Source organism: Pongo pygmaeus, chromosome 7 (genome assembly GCF_028885625.2).
Source record: "Pongo pygmaeus isolate AG05252 chromosome 7, NHGRI_mPonPyg2-v2.0_pri, whole genome shotgun sequence".
Classification (NCBI taxonomy): domain Eukaryota; kingdom Metazoa; phylum Chordata; class Mammalia; order Primates; family Hominidae; genus Pongo; species Pongo pygmaeus.
The window spans coordinates 115,766,990-115,782,783 of record NC_072380.2 but is presented as its reverse complement, the minus strand read 5'-3'; the positions used below and the strand labels follow the sequence as shown (position 1 = coordinate 115,782,783).

The following is a 15,794-nucleotide window of genomic DNA, read 5'->3' as shown; positions in this document are numbered from 1 at the left end:
TCTACCCCGTATATGCTTGCCTCTTCCTTTTTCCTAGTAGTTTTTAGAATAGTTCTTTCCCATTAAACTCATAAACTTTCCTCTCTTATAGCCAGCTTCCCTAAGAACTCTGTTTCTGGCTTCACTTTCTCTTCACTCCTTCACCTACTGCGATCTGTCCTTTGCCCCAATCACTCTAGTGAAATAGCATAAGGTAATGTTCTTTTTGACTGGCAGCACCTGACATGTTCTCTGCCTTGAATGCTTTTTTCCTTCGGGACACACATTTACTATTTTCCCTGTGTGTTTCAGTTATAACTACATGACTGACATCTTGCCAACAGGAATGCATGTGGAAAAGGTATAACACTTACCATCTGAGGCACTCAAGAAAAGGTGTGAGTTCTCTACCTTCTCTCTCCCATCCACCTGGCTGACAGAGTTGCAGGATGGAAGTGTCCTGGATTCCTAACAGAAACTGCCACAGAGTGCTGCCCAACCCTCAGGAGACTGACACAGGTGCCATGCTCTACACAGACGCTCACAGGATTGTGCTACCCATTCCTATCTTAAAATATTGAAGACCTCATTGCTTTCAGCATAAAAATATGCAAGATGGGCCCTGGATGGTCTGACTGCTGCTTCTCTCTCTTTCCTTATCTTACACCATATTCTTTCTTACTTTCATCACTCCAGCTATACTAGCTTTTGAATTCCCTGTATATGCCATGCTCCCTCACTCCCTGTTCAGGGGCTCTGCAGGGTCTCTAAATAAGCTATTCCCACTGCCCAAAATGCTCTTCCCTCCTCTCATTGCCTAGTTACCTCTGTCTTACCCTTACCCTTCATACTTTACCTCAACAGTCATTTCCTTCCCTTTTCCCCAGTTTAGGTCAAAGGTATCATTATATATTCTCATAGAATTATCTACCTTTCCTTTGTTGCTTCTATCACAGTCATAATTTTGCACTTATTTGCATAATTATTTGATTACTGTCTGTCCCTCTCACCTCACTGTAAGTTCCCTGAGAGCAAGAACCAAGTCTGTTTTTTGCCCACCTTTGTGTCCACAGCACTTAGCACCATAGTGCCTGACATATATTAAGTGTGTAATAAACATTTATGGAATTAAATAATTAAAGCTTGTCACTAACATCCCAGAGAGCTAGTACCAGTAGTAAAATACCATTAGTAGCTTTCCATGAAAAACATAGTTTACCTGTCACATTCAAGCTCCTCAGGCCATCGGATCCCAAAAGTGTCAATTAATTTTTTGCAATCAGAATATACTTTCTCACAAAGTTTACGACAAGGTGGAACCACATGAATTTGCTCTGTGCAGGTTGGTACAAATGCTTTGCAGAGGAAAGTTTCAATGTTTGGTGAACATTCCAGATTTGCGAGAGGAAGAAAATGCTATTAAAGACATCAAGATACAGTTAGAAAACATTTTAATAACAAATGAATAAAATTAATATATTTGCTGTTTAAAGTGTATACTTTTTCACTTATACTCCAAAAGAATCTTTAAATCTCCCTCTATCAGACTTATGAACTCTTCATACACAATGGAATACTACTATTTTATTCAATCATACATTTTTCAAGAAGACATGGATTATTGCAGTGAAATCACTTGTCAGAGTCACCAACAAACTCCACATTGTCAAATCTGATGGTAAATTCTGAACATTCCTTCTACTCAGCTCTTAACAGCAATCGACACAGTGACTCCTAGCTTCCTCTTGAGGCCCCTTTTGCACCTGTCTTCTAGGACACGAATTCTCTTGGATTTCTGGCTGTCTCACTGGCTGTTCCTTTTCTAGTCCTCTTCCATTTCCGAATTATGATCATTGAAATGCTCCAGAGCTCAGTCCCCAAGACCTCTTCTCTATCTCTACTGACTGTCAGGGGAAACTCATCCAGTCCCCATCTTTACTGTGAACCACAGACTTGAATGAGCATCCGCTCCGGGACAACTCCATTTTGCTGTTAATGGGCATCTTGAACCCAAAGTATGCAAAATACAACTCAATCCCACCGTATCTCTGCCTCCCAAACACTCCCTTAGTACTCTCCATCTCAGTAAATAATGCCACCATTCACCAAGTTGCTCAGGCCAAGAATCTTACCACTCATTCTTTTTTCTTTCTTTCTTTCTTTCTTTTTTTTTTTGAGACAGAGTCTTGCTCTGTTGCCCAGGCTGGAGTGCAGTGGCATAATCTTAGCTCACCGCAACCTCTGCCTCCCAGGTTCAAGCAACTCTCCTGCCTCAGCCTCCCGAGCAGCTAGGACTATAGGCGCATGCCACTACGGCCGGCTAATTTTTCTATTTTTAGTAGAGACGAGGTTTCACCGTGTTGGCCAGGCTGGTCTTACAACTCATTCTTTACTCCTCTCTTCTTTCACCCCATCTCCAACCCATCAGCAAATCCTGTTGGCTCTCCCTTTAAAGTATATTCCAAATCTGACCATTTCTCACTATTACCACCCAGTCTAAGCCACTATTATCTTTCACCTCAACTACTAAAATGGCCTCCTAACAGGTCTCACTACTTCCCACACTTGCTAATCTTACAGTCAATTTTCCAACCAATGTGATTCTTTAAAATGTAAGTTTATCCTTGTTCAAAGACTCCAATAAAATAAATAAATTCCAAAATAAATAAATACATAAATTCCAAAGTCTTTTCCAATTCCCATGAGCCCTTAAATTTCTGGGTTCCCCACTATGTCTCCAGTTTCATTTCTGACCACTTTGTCTCTTATTTACTCCATTGCCACTAAACTGGACTTCTGCTTCTTATAGTTCCTGTGTATTTCTGTCTCAGAGTCTTTGCACTTGCTGTTCCTCTCACCTCTTCACCCAGATAGTGAGTCTTGTGCCCTCATTTGAGTCTCTGCTCAATTCACCTAAAAGAGGCATTCCTGCCCATCCTATCTAAAATTATCCTGCTCTTCTCTTTCCCATACCGTGGTTTGCTTTCTCTTAAGTCCTTATTACTATTTGACATTTCATTATGTACAGTTTATTTAATTTTTGCCTTCACCACTAGAATGTAAATTCTAAGAGGGAAAGGATTTTGTCTATTTTGTTCACTGCTCTATCTCCAGTGCCTAAAGCAGTGTCTGCTACATGGCCATTTCTCTATATTTACAGAATAAATGCATGATTCTCCAAAACAATAAATGAACACTGACAAAGCATATCAATAAAACATTTCAGAGCATCAAGACAAAGAGAAGATCATAAATGTTCCCAGAGGGGGAAAAAAACAGAATACATGTAACTAAATTAAACTATGAATATTTGACAATACCAGAAGCTAGAAGAAAATGAAAAAATAACTATAAAATTCTAAAGAAAAATGCATTTCAACCTAGAATTCTAGATCCACCCAAACATTTAGAGGGTAGACTATTGACATTTTTGGCTCTGTAAGGAATACAAAATTTAAACTTTCAAGTATCCCTGTTTAGGAAGCAACTAGAAGATGTAATATTCCTCAAACAAATTGAAGGAATATATGAATAAACCAGGAAGGAAAATAATATGGGACCCAGGAATTAGCTGATTCAACACTGAAGAATGACAAGAGAAATTCTCCATGTGACAACTGCAAATCTAGTCCAGAAGCAATCAGAACACATTTGACAGAAGGGCAGATGGCTGAAGAAGAAAGGTCTCCAAGGGAACGGAGCGGGGATTGAGATTGACAGATTAGATGTTATTTTGAGCACTAGTAAAATTGCTGCTAGGTGTATAACAAGTCTGTTAGGATATCTAAAAACAGTCAGACATTGTTACATAAAAAACAAAGGAAAATACAACTACTATGTTAATTGTTGGGAGGGTATTAAAAAAATGTAATCAAAGTATACTACCTGACTCAGCAGTGTACAATATTTAATATTTCTAGTAATATTATCACTGACTATTCATTTAATCAAAAACTGTATTAGGAGGAGAAGTAAAAGTGGCAGGGTAAGAGAAATGAATTATCAACTACCCTAACAGGAAAGAATAAATAGAAACGGCCTGAAGTTCTAAACTGATTAATCTATAACCAACAGAGTAAACCTGTTAGTTAGAATGTGGCCTGCATACCAGAGGAACACCTAAAAGAGTTCAAAGAGGCTGCCTCTCAAGGGCAGGACTGGGATATGCATGGAAAAGGGTGGGCAAGGACTGTTATTTTTCTGTTCAAAGCCTTTTAGTATTGAGGGTTTTCTTTTCCAGTTTTATTCAGGTATAGCTGATGTATGATAAACTGAACATGTATAAAGTGTACAATTTGGTAAGTTTTGAAATGATTATCACAATCAAGGTAATAAATATATCCCTCACCACCAGAAGTTTCCTCTGGCTCCCTTGTCATCCCTCCTGTCCTTCCATCCTCCTCACCCCCTCAGTAACTCTTACGCCTGACAACAACTGATCTGCCTTCTGTCACTGCAGAGTGGTATTTTCTATAATTTTACATAAGTGGAATCATATAGTGTGTTTTCTTTTTTGTCTGGCTTCTTTCACTTAGCATCATTGTTTTGTGATTCAGTCATGTTGTCTGATGCATCAGTAGTTCATTTTTAATTGCTGAGTAATATTCCACTGTATGGCTGTACCATAATTTTCTTAACCATTTACCAGTTGATAGACAGTCTGAAGCGCACATTTGAGTGTGAAATATCTACTAGCAGGCGGTTAAATAAAGCTATGTAGAAGTGAGACTTTAAATTCAGGATATGGATTTAAAAGTCATCAGTATAAAAGTGGTAATTGAAATAATTGGCTGAAATTACCTAAGGAGAATAAGTAGAGTGAGAGAAGATGAAAATTCTGATTCAAGGGAAATACACTGACTCTATATATTAGCATCTCCTTCCACTCGAAATGCCATTGAAATGAAAGAAAAGGTTTAAAGGTAAAAAACAAAATCCATAACTGCATTAAAAAAATAAAGAAAGGGCTCCCTATAAGCTTTGGGAAATTTTTGAAAGATAAAAAGAAGGAATGACAACTTCTTTCATCAGTACGGCCAATTAAATATCTCCTGCCACAAAATATTCAGGTTCTGGATAAAGTGCAACAAATATACTTTGAAATGTACTACTGAGCACTGTATACACCTTAAAAATAGCCTTAAAACATATAAACAAAAAGCAATAAAACTGTAAGGAGAAATGGACAATTCCATGGTCATGAGAAATTTCAATATATCTTCTTTAGTAAATGTACGGTCAAGCAGACAAAAATTAATAGGTAAATATAAGCCTTGATTACAGACTACAATTAACAAGTCTGACTTAAAGGGCATATACAGAACCCACACCCAACAATTAGAGGACAATAGCTATGAAGGATGTTGGACCAGTGGGAAGTTCCCCTGTCCTGATGGGGCAAGTGACTGAGCAGAGACAGGGTTGCCATGGTTGACATATGTTATTGCTTTTATTTGAATGATGCTTTGAGATTGGATCCTTTGTCACCTCACAGGAACTTGGAGTGCAAACAGCACGGTACTTTTCTCAATTTCCTCCATTGTGAAGGGGAGAGAGTACCCAGACGGTGTGCAAATCCTCCTCTGAGCCTGAGGTAGGAGAAGGGGAGCTGTGGGCAACTAGTAAACTGTAGTAAATTCTTTGTTTACTGTCCCAAAAAAGCCTAGTTCCTAAACTTTTTGACTATCTGGTAATCAGATCCTTTGGTGGAAAGAATTAAAACACACTGTGTTTATTTAGTTCTTCTAACTCAGAAGCCATGATTAACTGGTGGTCAGCACTTAAGAAGTAATTATGTAGTTCAAGGGCAGCCAAAATGAATGCAATACATGTACTTTTGCTACACAAAAACAATTTTCTTACATGGAAAACACAAGTCACTTCCCTAATTTAATTCTTCTACAGTGCCAGCGTTGGCTAATCCAGTAACGTTGATGTTCCTGCACTGTATAGAGGATAAACTGAATGCTGAAAACTCAGATACCTTCAGAGGCCAGGCAGGTAAACGCAAATGCCTGTAAGACGATAGGGAGTATTTGGGAAGCAGCTGCTACTCAGCTCCAGCAGACTATTATTTGGAAATGGGGGCATAGAATTGTCAGGTATAACCATTTTTCCCAAGAAAACAGAACCTAGATTGTTATGTGTAATTTCCCAAATTTTAGATTTTGGCACTTTAATCTATACATTTGAAACAGGGTCCCCCCTCCCCTGCCACACACTCACACAGAAAAATCAAGTCTCAGGTCAGATCCAGTGTGGGCTACCAACTTCCAAGTTCAGTTGCAGATGAATAGACTTAAAGAATTTTAGACTTGGAAGGGACTTGAGAGAAAACCTTTAAGTTAATTATTTTCGAAGTGTATGTGTGTCTGTGCGTGCACACATGCACATTTTGCCAAGAAACATTTTCTTTAAATAAGAAGTTAAAAGGAGGCTGATATACTAAATAAATAAAGGCATAGTTTCTTGGGCTGAAAAGGAAGCTCTCCCTGCTGAGATACTTCTCACCATTCCCTTTTGCTACCAGTGACCTCAAAGCACCTCCAGAAATCACAGTTGGAAAACCACTGACCTAATCTAAGCCCTTGGATCAAGTGAGAAAACTGAAGTCAATTTCTTATTAAAATTGTTACTCACATTCCAAAATGTACTCTGAATTAGAAGCTAGGTATCCTTATTCCTGATCGAATGCTACTTTTACCAATTCTATGGCTACTGATAATAAATCAGAGCTTTGGATTATTTGGTACTTACCATAAACCAGGCACTGTGCTTTTTCATATACCATTTTCCTTTATCACAACCTGTTCTTCTCTCCACCTTGCAGCTGAGGCAACTGAGGCTCTGAGAGGTTAAGTAACTTGTATAGTCACAATAGTAGTAAGAAGCAGAACTAGGATATGAACCTATGTTCCTATGACTCCAGAGTATGTCCTTTTTAACCTTCACTCTGTGCTGCTACCCATTTCTCCCTGAAAATTACCCTTTCCCAAAGCACAGCGACAGGCAAAAATGCCAATGAGGATGAAGGGAAGAAGATATATCAAGAGGAGTGGGACTCTTTCACATGAAAGAAACTCTTCAGTTTAAAAAAATAAATGTTCACAGAATACATATCAAAGACTATAAAACCTCAAGCTATGCTGATCACATTCCAGATGATGCGTTATCTCCTGAAGCAAGAGCAAGTATTCCGTCACATGGAGTACTTTCAGAACAAATCACAGCACTTTAAATAATGGGTAGTCAGCCTAGTACTGAACTCATTATACCAATCAGTTGAAACATAACTAGGATGAACATATTTTCACAGTCTTTTGAAGTAAAAATCGTGATTGAAATGTTTTATGTTCTTCCTCAAAATGTCCTGGGTACCATTCTCAGAAACCAAATCTAACGTGACTCACTGAGATATTTCTTATGTCCTTAATTTTATGCTATGAATTTCATCACATCATTAAACTAGCAAGTAGCATGGTAAGTGCCAAACCTGTGAATTAAACTCATGAATTAAAGTGCAAATCCATGAACTGAGCAAATATCAAACCTGGTCGCATCAGTCTGTTCCTTTTACTCACCTTTAGTGATACCACCTTCTTCAACTCTCTTAGTAACCCAGTGCTTTCATGATCTCACTTATAAACTCCTCCTTTCAAATTTCATTCATTTGCAAAAAACTCATCTAATAACTATTAATATTGGTTCTGAGATTCTACCATTCAATAACCAAAACAGTGTTATTAATTACAGTTTCAAAACTCAAGAAATAAAAGGTAGGCTCCTTTAAGGAAATGGTCAGTCCCTGGCAGAAATCCCTGGAAACAGCAGTTACTATTAGTACTGGCAGAGATGAGAAAGAGGGCAACTGAGAAGGCAATTCACATGTCTATCATGAAAAACAGCCTGAGCCAACAGTAAGATAAATGAAAAATGAGAATCAAAATACATGCAGTATTTTATATAAGCCTTTGCTGGAAAATAATGCTAGCATTTTATTTCTAACTAAGTTCTAACTCTTATTTAATTCTAATACTTTAATTCTAACTATTTAGTTTAACTACCTGTGCAACCTTTGGCAGGTAGTTTTCTGTTTCTGAGTCTCAGAGTATCCATCAGTAAAGTGACAGTGATGAACTAGATGATTACTAAGGAGATTTATGGCTCAAAAGTTTATGAAGAGGGTAACAAAGAATTGAGTAGAACTGGAGATCAATTTCAAAACAACTGTAGGTGCTACAGTGAAATTTTCTCCTTGGTAACTAACACTTTTTTTTTTTTTTTTTTTTAAGAGACAGGTTCTCACTCTGTGGCCCAGGCTGGAGTGCAGTGGCCCAATCATAGTTCACTGCAGCTTCCATTTCCTGGGCTCAAGTGAGCCTCAGGCCTCAGCCTTCCAAGTAGAGATAGAGTCTGTGTTGCCCAGACTGGTCTTGAACTCCTGAGCTCAAGTGATTCTCCTGCCTCAGCCTCCCAAAATGCTGGGATTACAGGTATGAACCACTGTTCCCAGAGAGTAATACTGTTTTGCACTGTGCTCTAGAGTGAATATTTACTATTTGGGGGAATCCGAAAGTAGGTAAGACACCATGGAAGCTAAGAGGAATGCAGGGATACAGCCTGGCAATGAAAACACAGGCACCGAATCTAAGCTTGGCCATTTGTATACCCTGGGTATTGTGATTCCTGGGGAGAGGGTTATGCAAAAGAACAGATATAGTCAGATTATTTGAGGAAGCTGCAATGCGATCAGTAATCCTTGCAGTGGCCAAATAAGCATCCAGTGACAATGGCTCAGGAAGTATCCAATGGTATTGGCACTGGTGACAAACTAATCCTATGGTATGACCTTAGCTATGCCCCAGTTCCCTTTGCTCCTCCTTACATTTTGAACCTGGTTCTCCTGCCTTCCCATTGATCTTACAAGCTGTCCAATATCCACCAATTTTCTGCTTAGTCACAATTGGTTTCTGTTGTTTGTAATCAAGAAAACCAACTAGTACAGAAAAAAACATAAGAATGGTTTGCAAGTGATCTCAGCAAAACAGGAGGAACTCTAGAACTGGATTTCTGGTCTGAGGCCAAAGGCAGTGAACATCCTGTTAGTATTTAAAGATGGAAATCTGGCAACCCATAGCAAAGTGAATTAAGTTATCCTTGTAACCACTTAGCTTGGTTTTAGCTTAGCTTCTCTGTACATAATAGAATGATGTGCCCCATGAACACGAGGCTGTGGGAGATCAAATGAGTGGCTGCTGCCAGAGAACCAGAAAATAACATAAACAGCATGAGTTATCAGATTGTAGCATAGGGTGAGGACTTCTAATGGTACTGCTTGGTTTAGGAAGAGAATAACAAACTGGCATCTCTGAATTTTTGACTCAAGGTGGGAGCAAAACGCTAGGCTGGGCGTGGTGGCTCACACCTGTAATCTCAGCACTTTGGGAGGCCAAGGTGGAAGGACTGCTTTATGCCAGGAGTTCGAGACCAGCCGGGACAACATAGCAAGACCCTGTCTCTTAAAAAAAAATTAGCAGGTTGTGGATACACACAGTCCTATAGTCCCAGCTGCTTCTGGGCCTGAGGCGTGAGGCTCACTTGAGTCCAGGAGTTCCAGTTTGCAGTGAGCTATGATTGTGCCACTGCACTCCAGCCCAGGCAACAGAGTGAGACCCTGTCTTTAAAAAAAATGAAACACACACACAAAAGGACTAAAAGGACTTAAGGCTCAAGGAGTTGAAAACCAAGCACAGTTTGATCTGCAGGTGGCTAAATTATATCAGTTTAATGTGCTTCCCATTCACATAAGAGACCTGGTGATATTGTAACTAGGAAACTGAGATCCAGAGTTCTGTAGTGGGGACACATGACAAGGCTCAGGATATTGCAGAGTGCTCTGAACCCGCAGCTTTCAAGGTAGACCCCTTCTGTAAGAAGAAAATAAATAGCCCCCTGCCCCATCCCACCAGTCTTCAATGTCTCAACCTGTAACTAGAGTTTCACCCCAGCACACGTTGGGAGCATCAAGTCAAAATCAAATCTGAAAAAAAAAGACCTACAAACTAGTTGTAAGACTGTTAATTTATATTGGTTTCTGAGGGTTACGAATTGAGGAGGAAAGAATACAATTTTAGCTGGAGCTAAGACATACTGATATGGGGTTATTTCTCAGAGATTCTAGATTCAGTGTGCTAGCTTCAGAGACTGGGCTTTTGGAGGTAAGATGATAAATGGGCTTTTGACAGGGGTTCAGTGAGACCTAAATCCAACCCACTGCAATTTTCCAAGTCCATGTATGTACACCTAAAATAGCTGTATTTAGCAAAAGCACAACAGCCATATTTGTTTCCTGGATAAATGTTATTATGGTAGGGGCCAAACAAAAACCATTAGAGGTCTCCCTCCCTACCATGATAGAAAATCAAAAACAATACTGCAGATCAAGGGGATTTTCAGAGATTGGCAACATCACTAGAAACATATTCAGGGGTAACAGTTCCTACCACCTGCTCATTTCAACTTTCCAGTGGATTGTCTTAAGCAACCTCAACTCAATTGGCTAAGGTGATTCTCCAGATGTGGTCTCTTTCCTGTAGCAAACAGTAAAGCTCAGGCACCTTGTATGCCTCTCTAAGCTAGCCAGTTCTTTCTTCTACAAAAGCAATTTGTTCTCACCCAGCAGGGACAGCAGCATATCTTTGCCAACTTGCCTTAGAGCAGTGGTTCCCAATGAGTGGCCCCTGAATGAGCAGCATCAGCATCCCCTAGGAACTTGTTAGATGTGGAATTTTTTCATCCCATCCCAGACCTATTGATTCAGGAACTCAGGGGTGGAGCCAGTGATCTGTCTTTTAACAAGTCCTTCAGATGATTCTGATGCACACCAAAGCTAAAGAGCTTCAGCCTTAGGGGAACATCAGCTCTTCAGCTCTGTGCCTCAATTTCAGTCAGTGAAACATATCACCGACTTCACACGACATCACACTAATCTAACTTATCAAAGACATAAAGCTGATGAGGCCATAGACCTGTACCCTAGATGCCATAGTAAGATACAAGTGCAGATGAGGAGATTAACCCTACATAATTAAAAGGGACCTTGGCTTTTGCTACTAGTTCCTCACAGAAACTAAATAGGAGGGAACATCTAGAGATCATCAAGTCAAGTCACCTCTCATGAACTGAGTGTTACTGAACTCACCTACTCTTGATGTCAGGGACCAATTGCATTCCATCTTCAAGTGGCTGGCTAGATCTCAAATATGTGGGAAAGTAGCATATTGCTTGCATTCTCAGAATGCCTGCTTCTGCCATATTACAATCCTTTCCTTAAAACACACCTATGTCTTCAAGGAGAGTTCCCTCTGACCAAATGACTCATGAAGAAACAGTTACAGCTTGGCTTACAATAGCTGGCCCCAGCCAAGAGTGAGCTACTATAGGATTATAACTCCATTTAGAGGTGGCCCTTGCAGGCAGAACTTCAATCACTGTCTATGTTATCAGTAGAAAGATGGTCTCAGGTAAGAAGTTACATTGATTCATGGGCTATAGCTAATGGTACAACAAGATAAGGACTTGCAAGCAACAAGAGCTTGGAAGAGTTCTACAGAACTGGTATTAGGAGTCCGGAAAAGCAGTATGTGACTGGACTTCTCCAAAATGGACCTATAATCGCAAAAACATTTTTTTTTGCATGTGAATACAAACCCAAAGGCCCCAAGACAGGGGAGGCTCTTAAATGTGTAGACTAAATAATCTACTCTGTGGATGTCAATCAGCCTTTTCTCTAGTTACACCAGTATAGGCTTAACAGGCTCAGGAACAAAAGGGACATGGTGGCAGAAGAGTACCCAGATCCAATAGCATAGACTTTTCCTTCTTGGGGTGATCTGGCTATTGCTGAGTAGTTCTTTTGCCAGAAGCAGAGCAGTAACCAACCTTAAGCCCTCAATATGGTATCACGTTCCAGCAGGATCAACCAACTATCTAGTGTCAGGTTAAGAAGTATCCTGGATCCTTTCCATCCAAGAGTTGTCCTCACGGAAATCTCTTGCTTATAAGTTCTCAAGTAGACCATACCTGTGCCAGCATCTTAACTGTAGCATGTTTCCTTACAGCCTGAGCTTGAATTCTAGCCCACCTGCCGATTCTATGAGCTACCTGCTACTCTTATAATCAATTCCTTTTCTGCTTAACCAGTCTGGGTACCCTATCTAAGGTGGAAAGGACATGAAAAAAAAATACACCTTAGAACACAAGGAAAGGAGGCTCCTTCTTCAGAGTTAAAAGAATTAAGAGCTATATAAAATCAATGAAGGAATGACCAGGGCAAAAATAATATTAAAATAAGTCTAAAAGTATTTTTTGGAAATGAGTAAACAAGTGCAAAAAAGTAATCTAAGAAAATCAGCCTTTGTCAAAAAGTAGAACTGAAAGTACAATGACAAAAACAGATAGGTTGTTTTACATTCCCTCCACCAGAATATAAATTCTATGAGGGCATATAGGTCTGTTTGTGCATTACTGTATGTCGAGTACCTGAACAGTGCTTCAAATATTTATTTATTTAGGCATTCAAATATTTGTTGAATGAATAAACACCAGCTAGTCTCAGTGAAATATACAGGGAAAGGACCAGCTAGCTCCTGATGCTATAATAATATGGGTCTGGGGTTGGTGGCACTGTAAGATCCTGAAGGGAAAGTCTGGGCTTGAATTTTAATTGAGAGGGATCAAAAGAAGGAACTGTTTGGTTTCTTAAAAATATATAAAGCATAACCTAAGCAGAGTGGTCCTGTGGCAGTATCTTGGCAGTGCCTTGCTTCCCTGAGTACTGAAAATATGGGATACATAAACGTTTGTCACTTTTCTGAAGCATGAATCAGAATCCCACTGGTACACGGAAGCAAGCCACATCACCAATGAACAAGACCAAGTGACTCCAAAGCATCTGATCCTAAGCTCAGGATTTCTGCTTTCTACTCATGGTGACATACATAGTAACTCACATGCAGTGAGAAAAGCTATATTTCTTGCTCTAAATTGGCACCAAAAACAAAGTTGATTTACAGTGATGGTGATTAAAACTGAGTGAAGGAAATTTAAAATGTGATTGAAAAAAAGTGATGAACCTGGGGCCAGGCGCGGTGGCTCGCGCCTGTAATCCCAGCACTTTGGGAGGCCGAGGTGGGCGGATCACGAGGTCAGGAGATCGAGACCATCCTGGCTAACACAGTGAAACCCCGTCTCTACTAAAAAAATACAAAAAAATTAGCCAGGCGTGGGGGCGGGCGCCTGTAGTCCCAGCTACTGGGGAGGCTGAGGCAGGAGAATGGCGTGAACCCAGGAGGCGGAGCTTGCAGCGAGCGAGATGGCGCCACCGCACTCCAGCCTGGGCGACAGAGCAAGACTCTGTCTCAAAAAAAAAAAAAAAAAAAAAAAAAGTGATGAACCTTAGCAAAACAACAGGCTCACTAAAGTCTAAAGGGGCCCTTAAATGTTTTCAGTTACACTTCACTGGGCAAATACTGTTAAAGTGGTTACAAAAGTCTTAAGTAAATTCTTTGAGAATGTCAATGGACTACTGTATAGGAAAGTGGTGCAAATTTTGCTACGTATTTTCACGAATGTGATCAATCTCAGGCAAGTCAGCTTCTTTAAAAAATGTAAAGTGGAGCCTGGAATACAAGAGAACAAAAAGCAGGAATTTACATTATTTCCATAATGGAAAACTTGTTATTTTTAAACTATTTCTTGTGAGGGACCATTAGGGAATTTAAATCATTTCTCCAAAAGAGAGTACCTTTGGAAATCAGACAAATGTACATATTAACTGATTGATACTACAAAGGAATGTGTCTAGAATCAATTACTTTTTAAATGTAAACCTTAGAACTTGAAAAACTGTAATTCTGGAAACGCTACATATTCAGGTACATATTCAATAAATATGAATGAACACACGACAAATACATAACCTAGAGTAATAAAGCTTCATTATTTACATGCCACATTCTTCGGGAAAGGAAATAATCACAACAGTCTTCCCATGGAATACTAAGGAATGGACTAGGAACCTTGTGCTTATCAGCAGAGCCTCCCAGGAGAAATATCCTTTCTCTTCACATACAGGCCTGCCCTTATTCTGCAGAGTCAAAAGAAGGAGTCAAGGGACTTTCCCTACTACTGCAATGCAACATCACGAAGGAAGGTTTCTACCTTTAAAACACAACAGTAGTCATTATACATGCAACTGGCTTGGAACACTTCTCAGTATTTATTTCATTTTATATGATTAATGTCTTACTTTCAGAATAGCTACAGTTATTTTCAGATAGTCTTTCCTGAAAAACAAACAGGTTAATCTCACTAAACATTTTCTTTCTTTGTGTATGGACATACAAGGGTAGAGAATATGGAAGAAAGGTGAAAGCAGGAAGGGACTGGACTCTTCTAAAAGCAGGAAAATAAAAATGCTTAAAAGCCACTATACAACAGAAATAGATATTTTCCTTAAAAGTCTGTCTATCCAGTTTTTCTCCATTTATTTTTAACTGAATAGAGACATTCTAACAGCACATATTAACAGGTGGAAAGGAAAGTTGTTTTTTTTTTCTTTTGGCCCACTTCCCTTTAGACTGTTTGAAAGGGGAATGACCACTTGCTGCTCCAAACACAATACGTGACCTGGCTTTTGCCTAGACCTCAATGAAGGCAATTGAAAAAGAAAAATACAACATTCCTGTTTCCATTTTCCCTAGATTAGTCTCAGCTCTTTCTGGATGAAATCAGTCTCTCAAGGGACCCCAATCTCACAATTTGTGAAACAATGCTCTAGATATGAAACAAAAGGAACACAATGGAAAACCAGCAGCCATTTGTTTTTCCACTTGGGAGAGTTAGACTGTACATCCTTTTCATTACAAAGCCCCGTTACTATGCAGAATTGTAAATTAACTCTTTGTAATACAAAAGATTTCAGGTTCACGTAATAAAATAAGGAAAAAACTGAAGTCCCTCATTTTAAGCAATCTCTGAAACAAAACTAAAGAACCAAGATGTCCCAGTCAGATCCTTTTGGTTTGTGATAAATTTTGCTTTAAAAAATTTATGTGGAAAGTAAGTAACATATAACTCAGTTAATGTATTAACATAAGAATGCACAATAATGTCCACTTATTACATTCTATACTATCCTTAAAACATTTTCAAGTACTTTAAACCAAGGTTCAGCAAACTGTAGCCCCTGGGCCAAATATAGCCCACTGCCTGTTTTTGTAAATAAAGTTTTACTGAAACACAGCCACACTCATTTGTTGGCATATTGTCTGTGACTGCTTCTGTGCTACAATTTCAAAGTTGAATAGCTGTGACGGAGACTGTATGGTCTGGAAAGTAAAAATAATTTGGTCTTTTACAGTAAAAATTTGCAATCCAAACTTCTAAACCAGTGGGTCTTGAACTTTAACACTCAAAAGAAACACCTGGGCAGCTTGTGAAACCACAGCTGGGCTCCATCTTCAGAGATCATGATTCAGTAAGTTGGGATAGGAATCTGTGAGCTTGCATTTTCAACAAGCTCACAAGCTGCTGGTCTATGAACTAAAGTTTAAGAACCATTGCTCTAAACCATCTCATATAATCACAGATTAAAAATGACCATAAATGCTTAAATTCTATAAAACAGGCTAGCTGTTACAAAATGAAAACTAGGAACAAAAAAGGAGTGAGATAGATCTTTTGACTTATACGGAATTCTCAGTGGCTAAGAGAGTACAATTCATTGCCATAGCCATCAGACAAGTCTTCAGCCC

The 15,794-nt window shown here is 39.2% G+C and overlaps 1 protein-coding gene and 1 non-coding gene across 2 annotated transcripts in view; both read right to left on the bottom strand.

The window, feature by feature from the left end:
* FZD6 (frizzled class receptor 6) overlaps window positions 1-15,794 on the bottom strand; it is a 34,079-nt gene that overhangs the window by 12,894 nt on the left and 5,391 nt on the right. Inside the window, exon 3 of the mRNA XM_054498268.2 lies at window positions 1,199-1,395. Within this exon, the coding sequence (XP_054354243.1) occupies window positions 1,199-1,395 (197 nt within the window). The remainder of the gene's footprint in view (window positions 1-1,198; window positions 1,396-15,794) is intronic.
* LOC129043345 (small nucleolar RNA ZL63) lies at window positions 10,866-10,908 on the bottom strand. The gene has a single exon (XR_008504433.1). It is a non-coding gene; the product is annotated as a small nucleolar RNA ZL63 (small nucleolar RNA).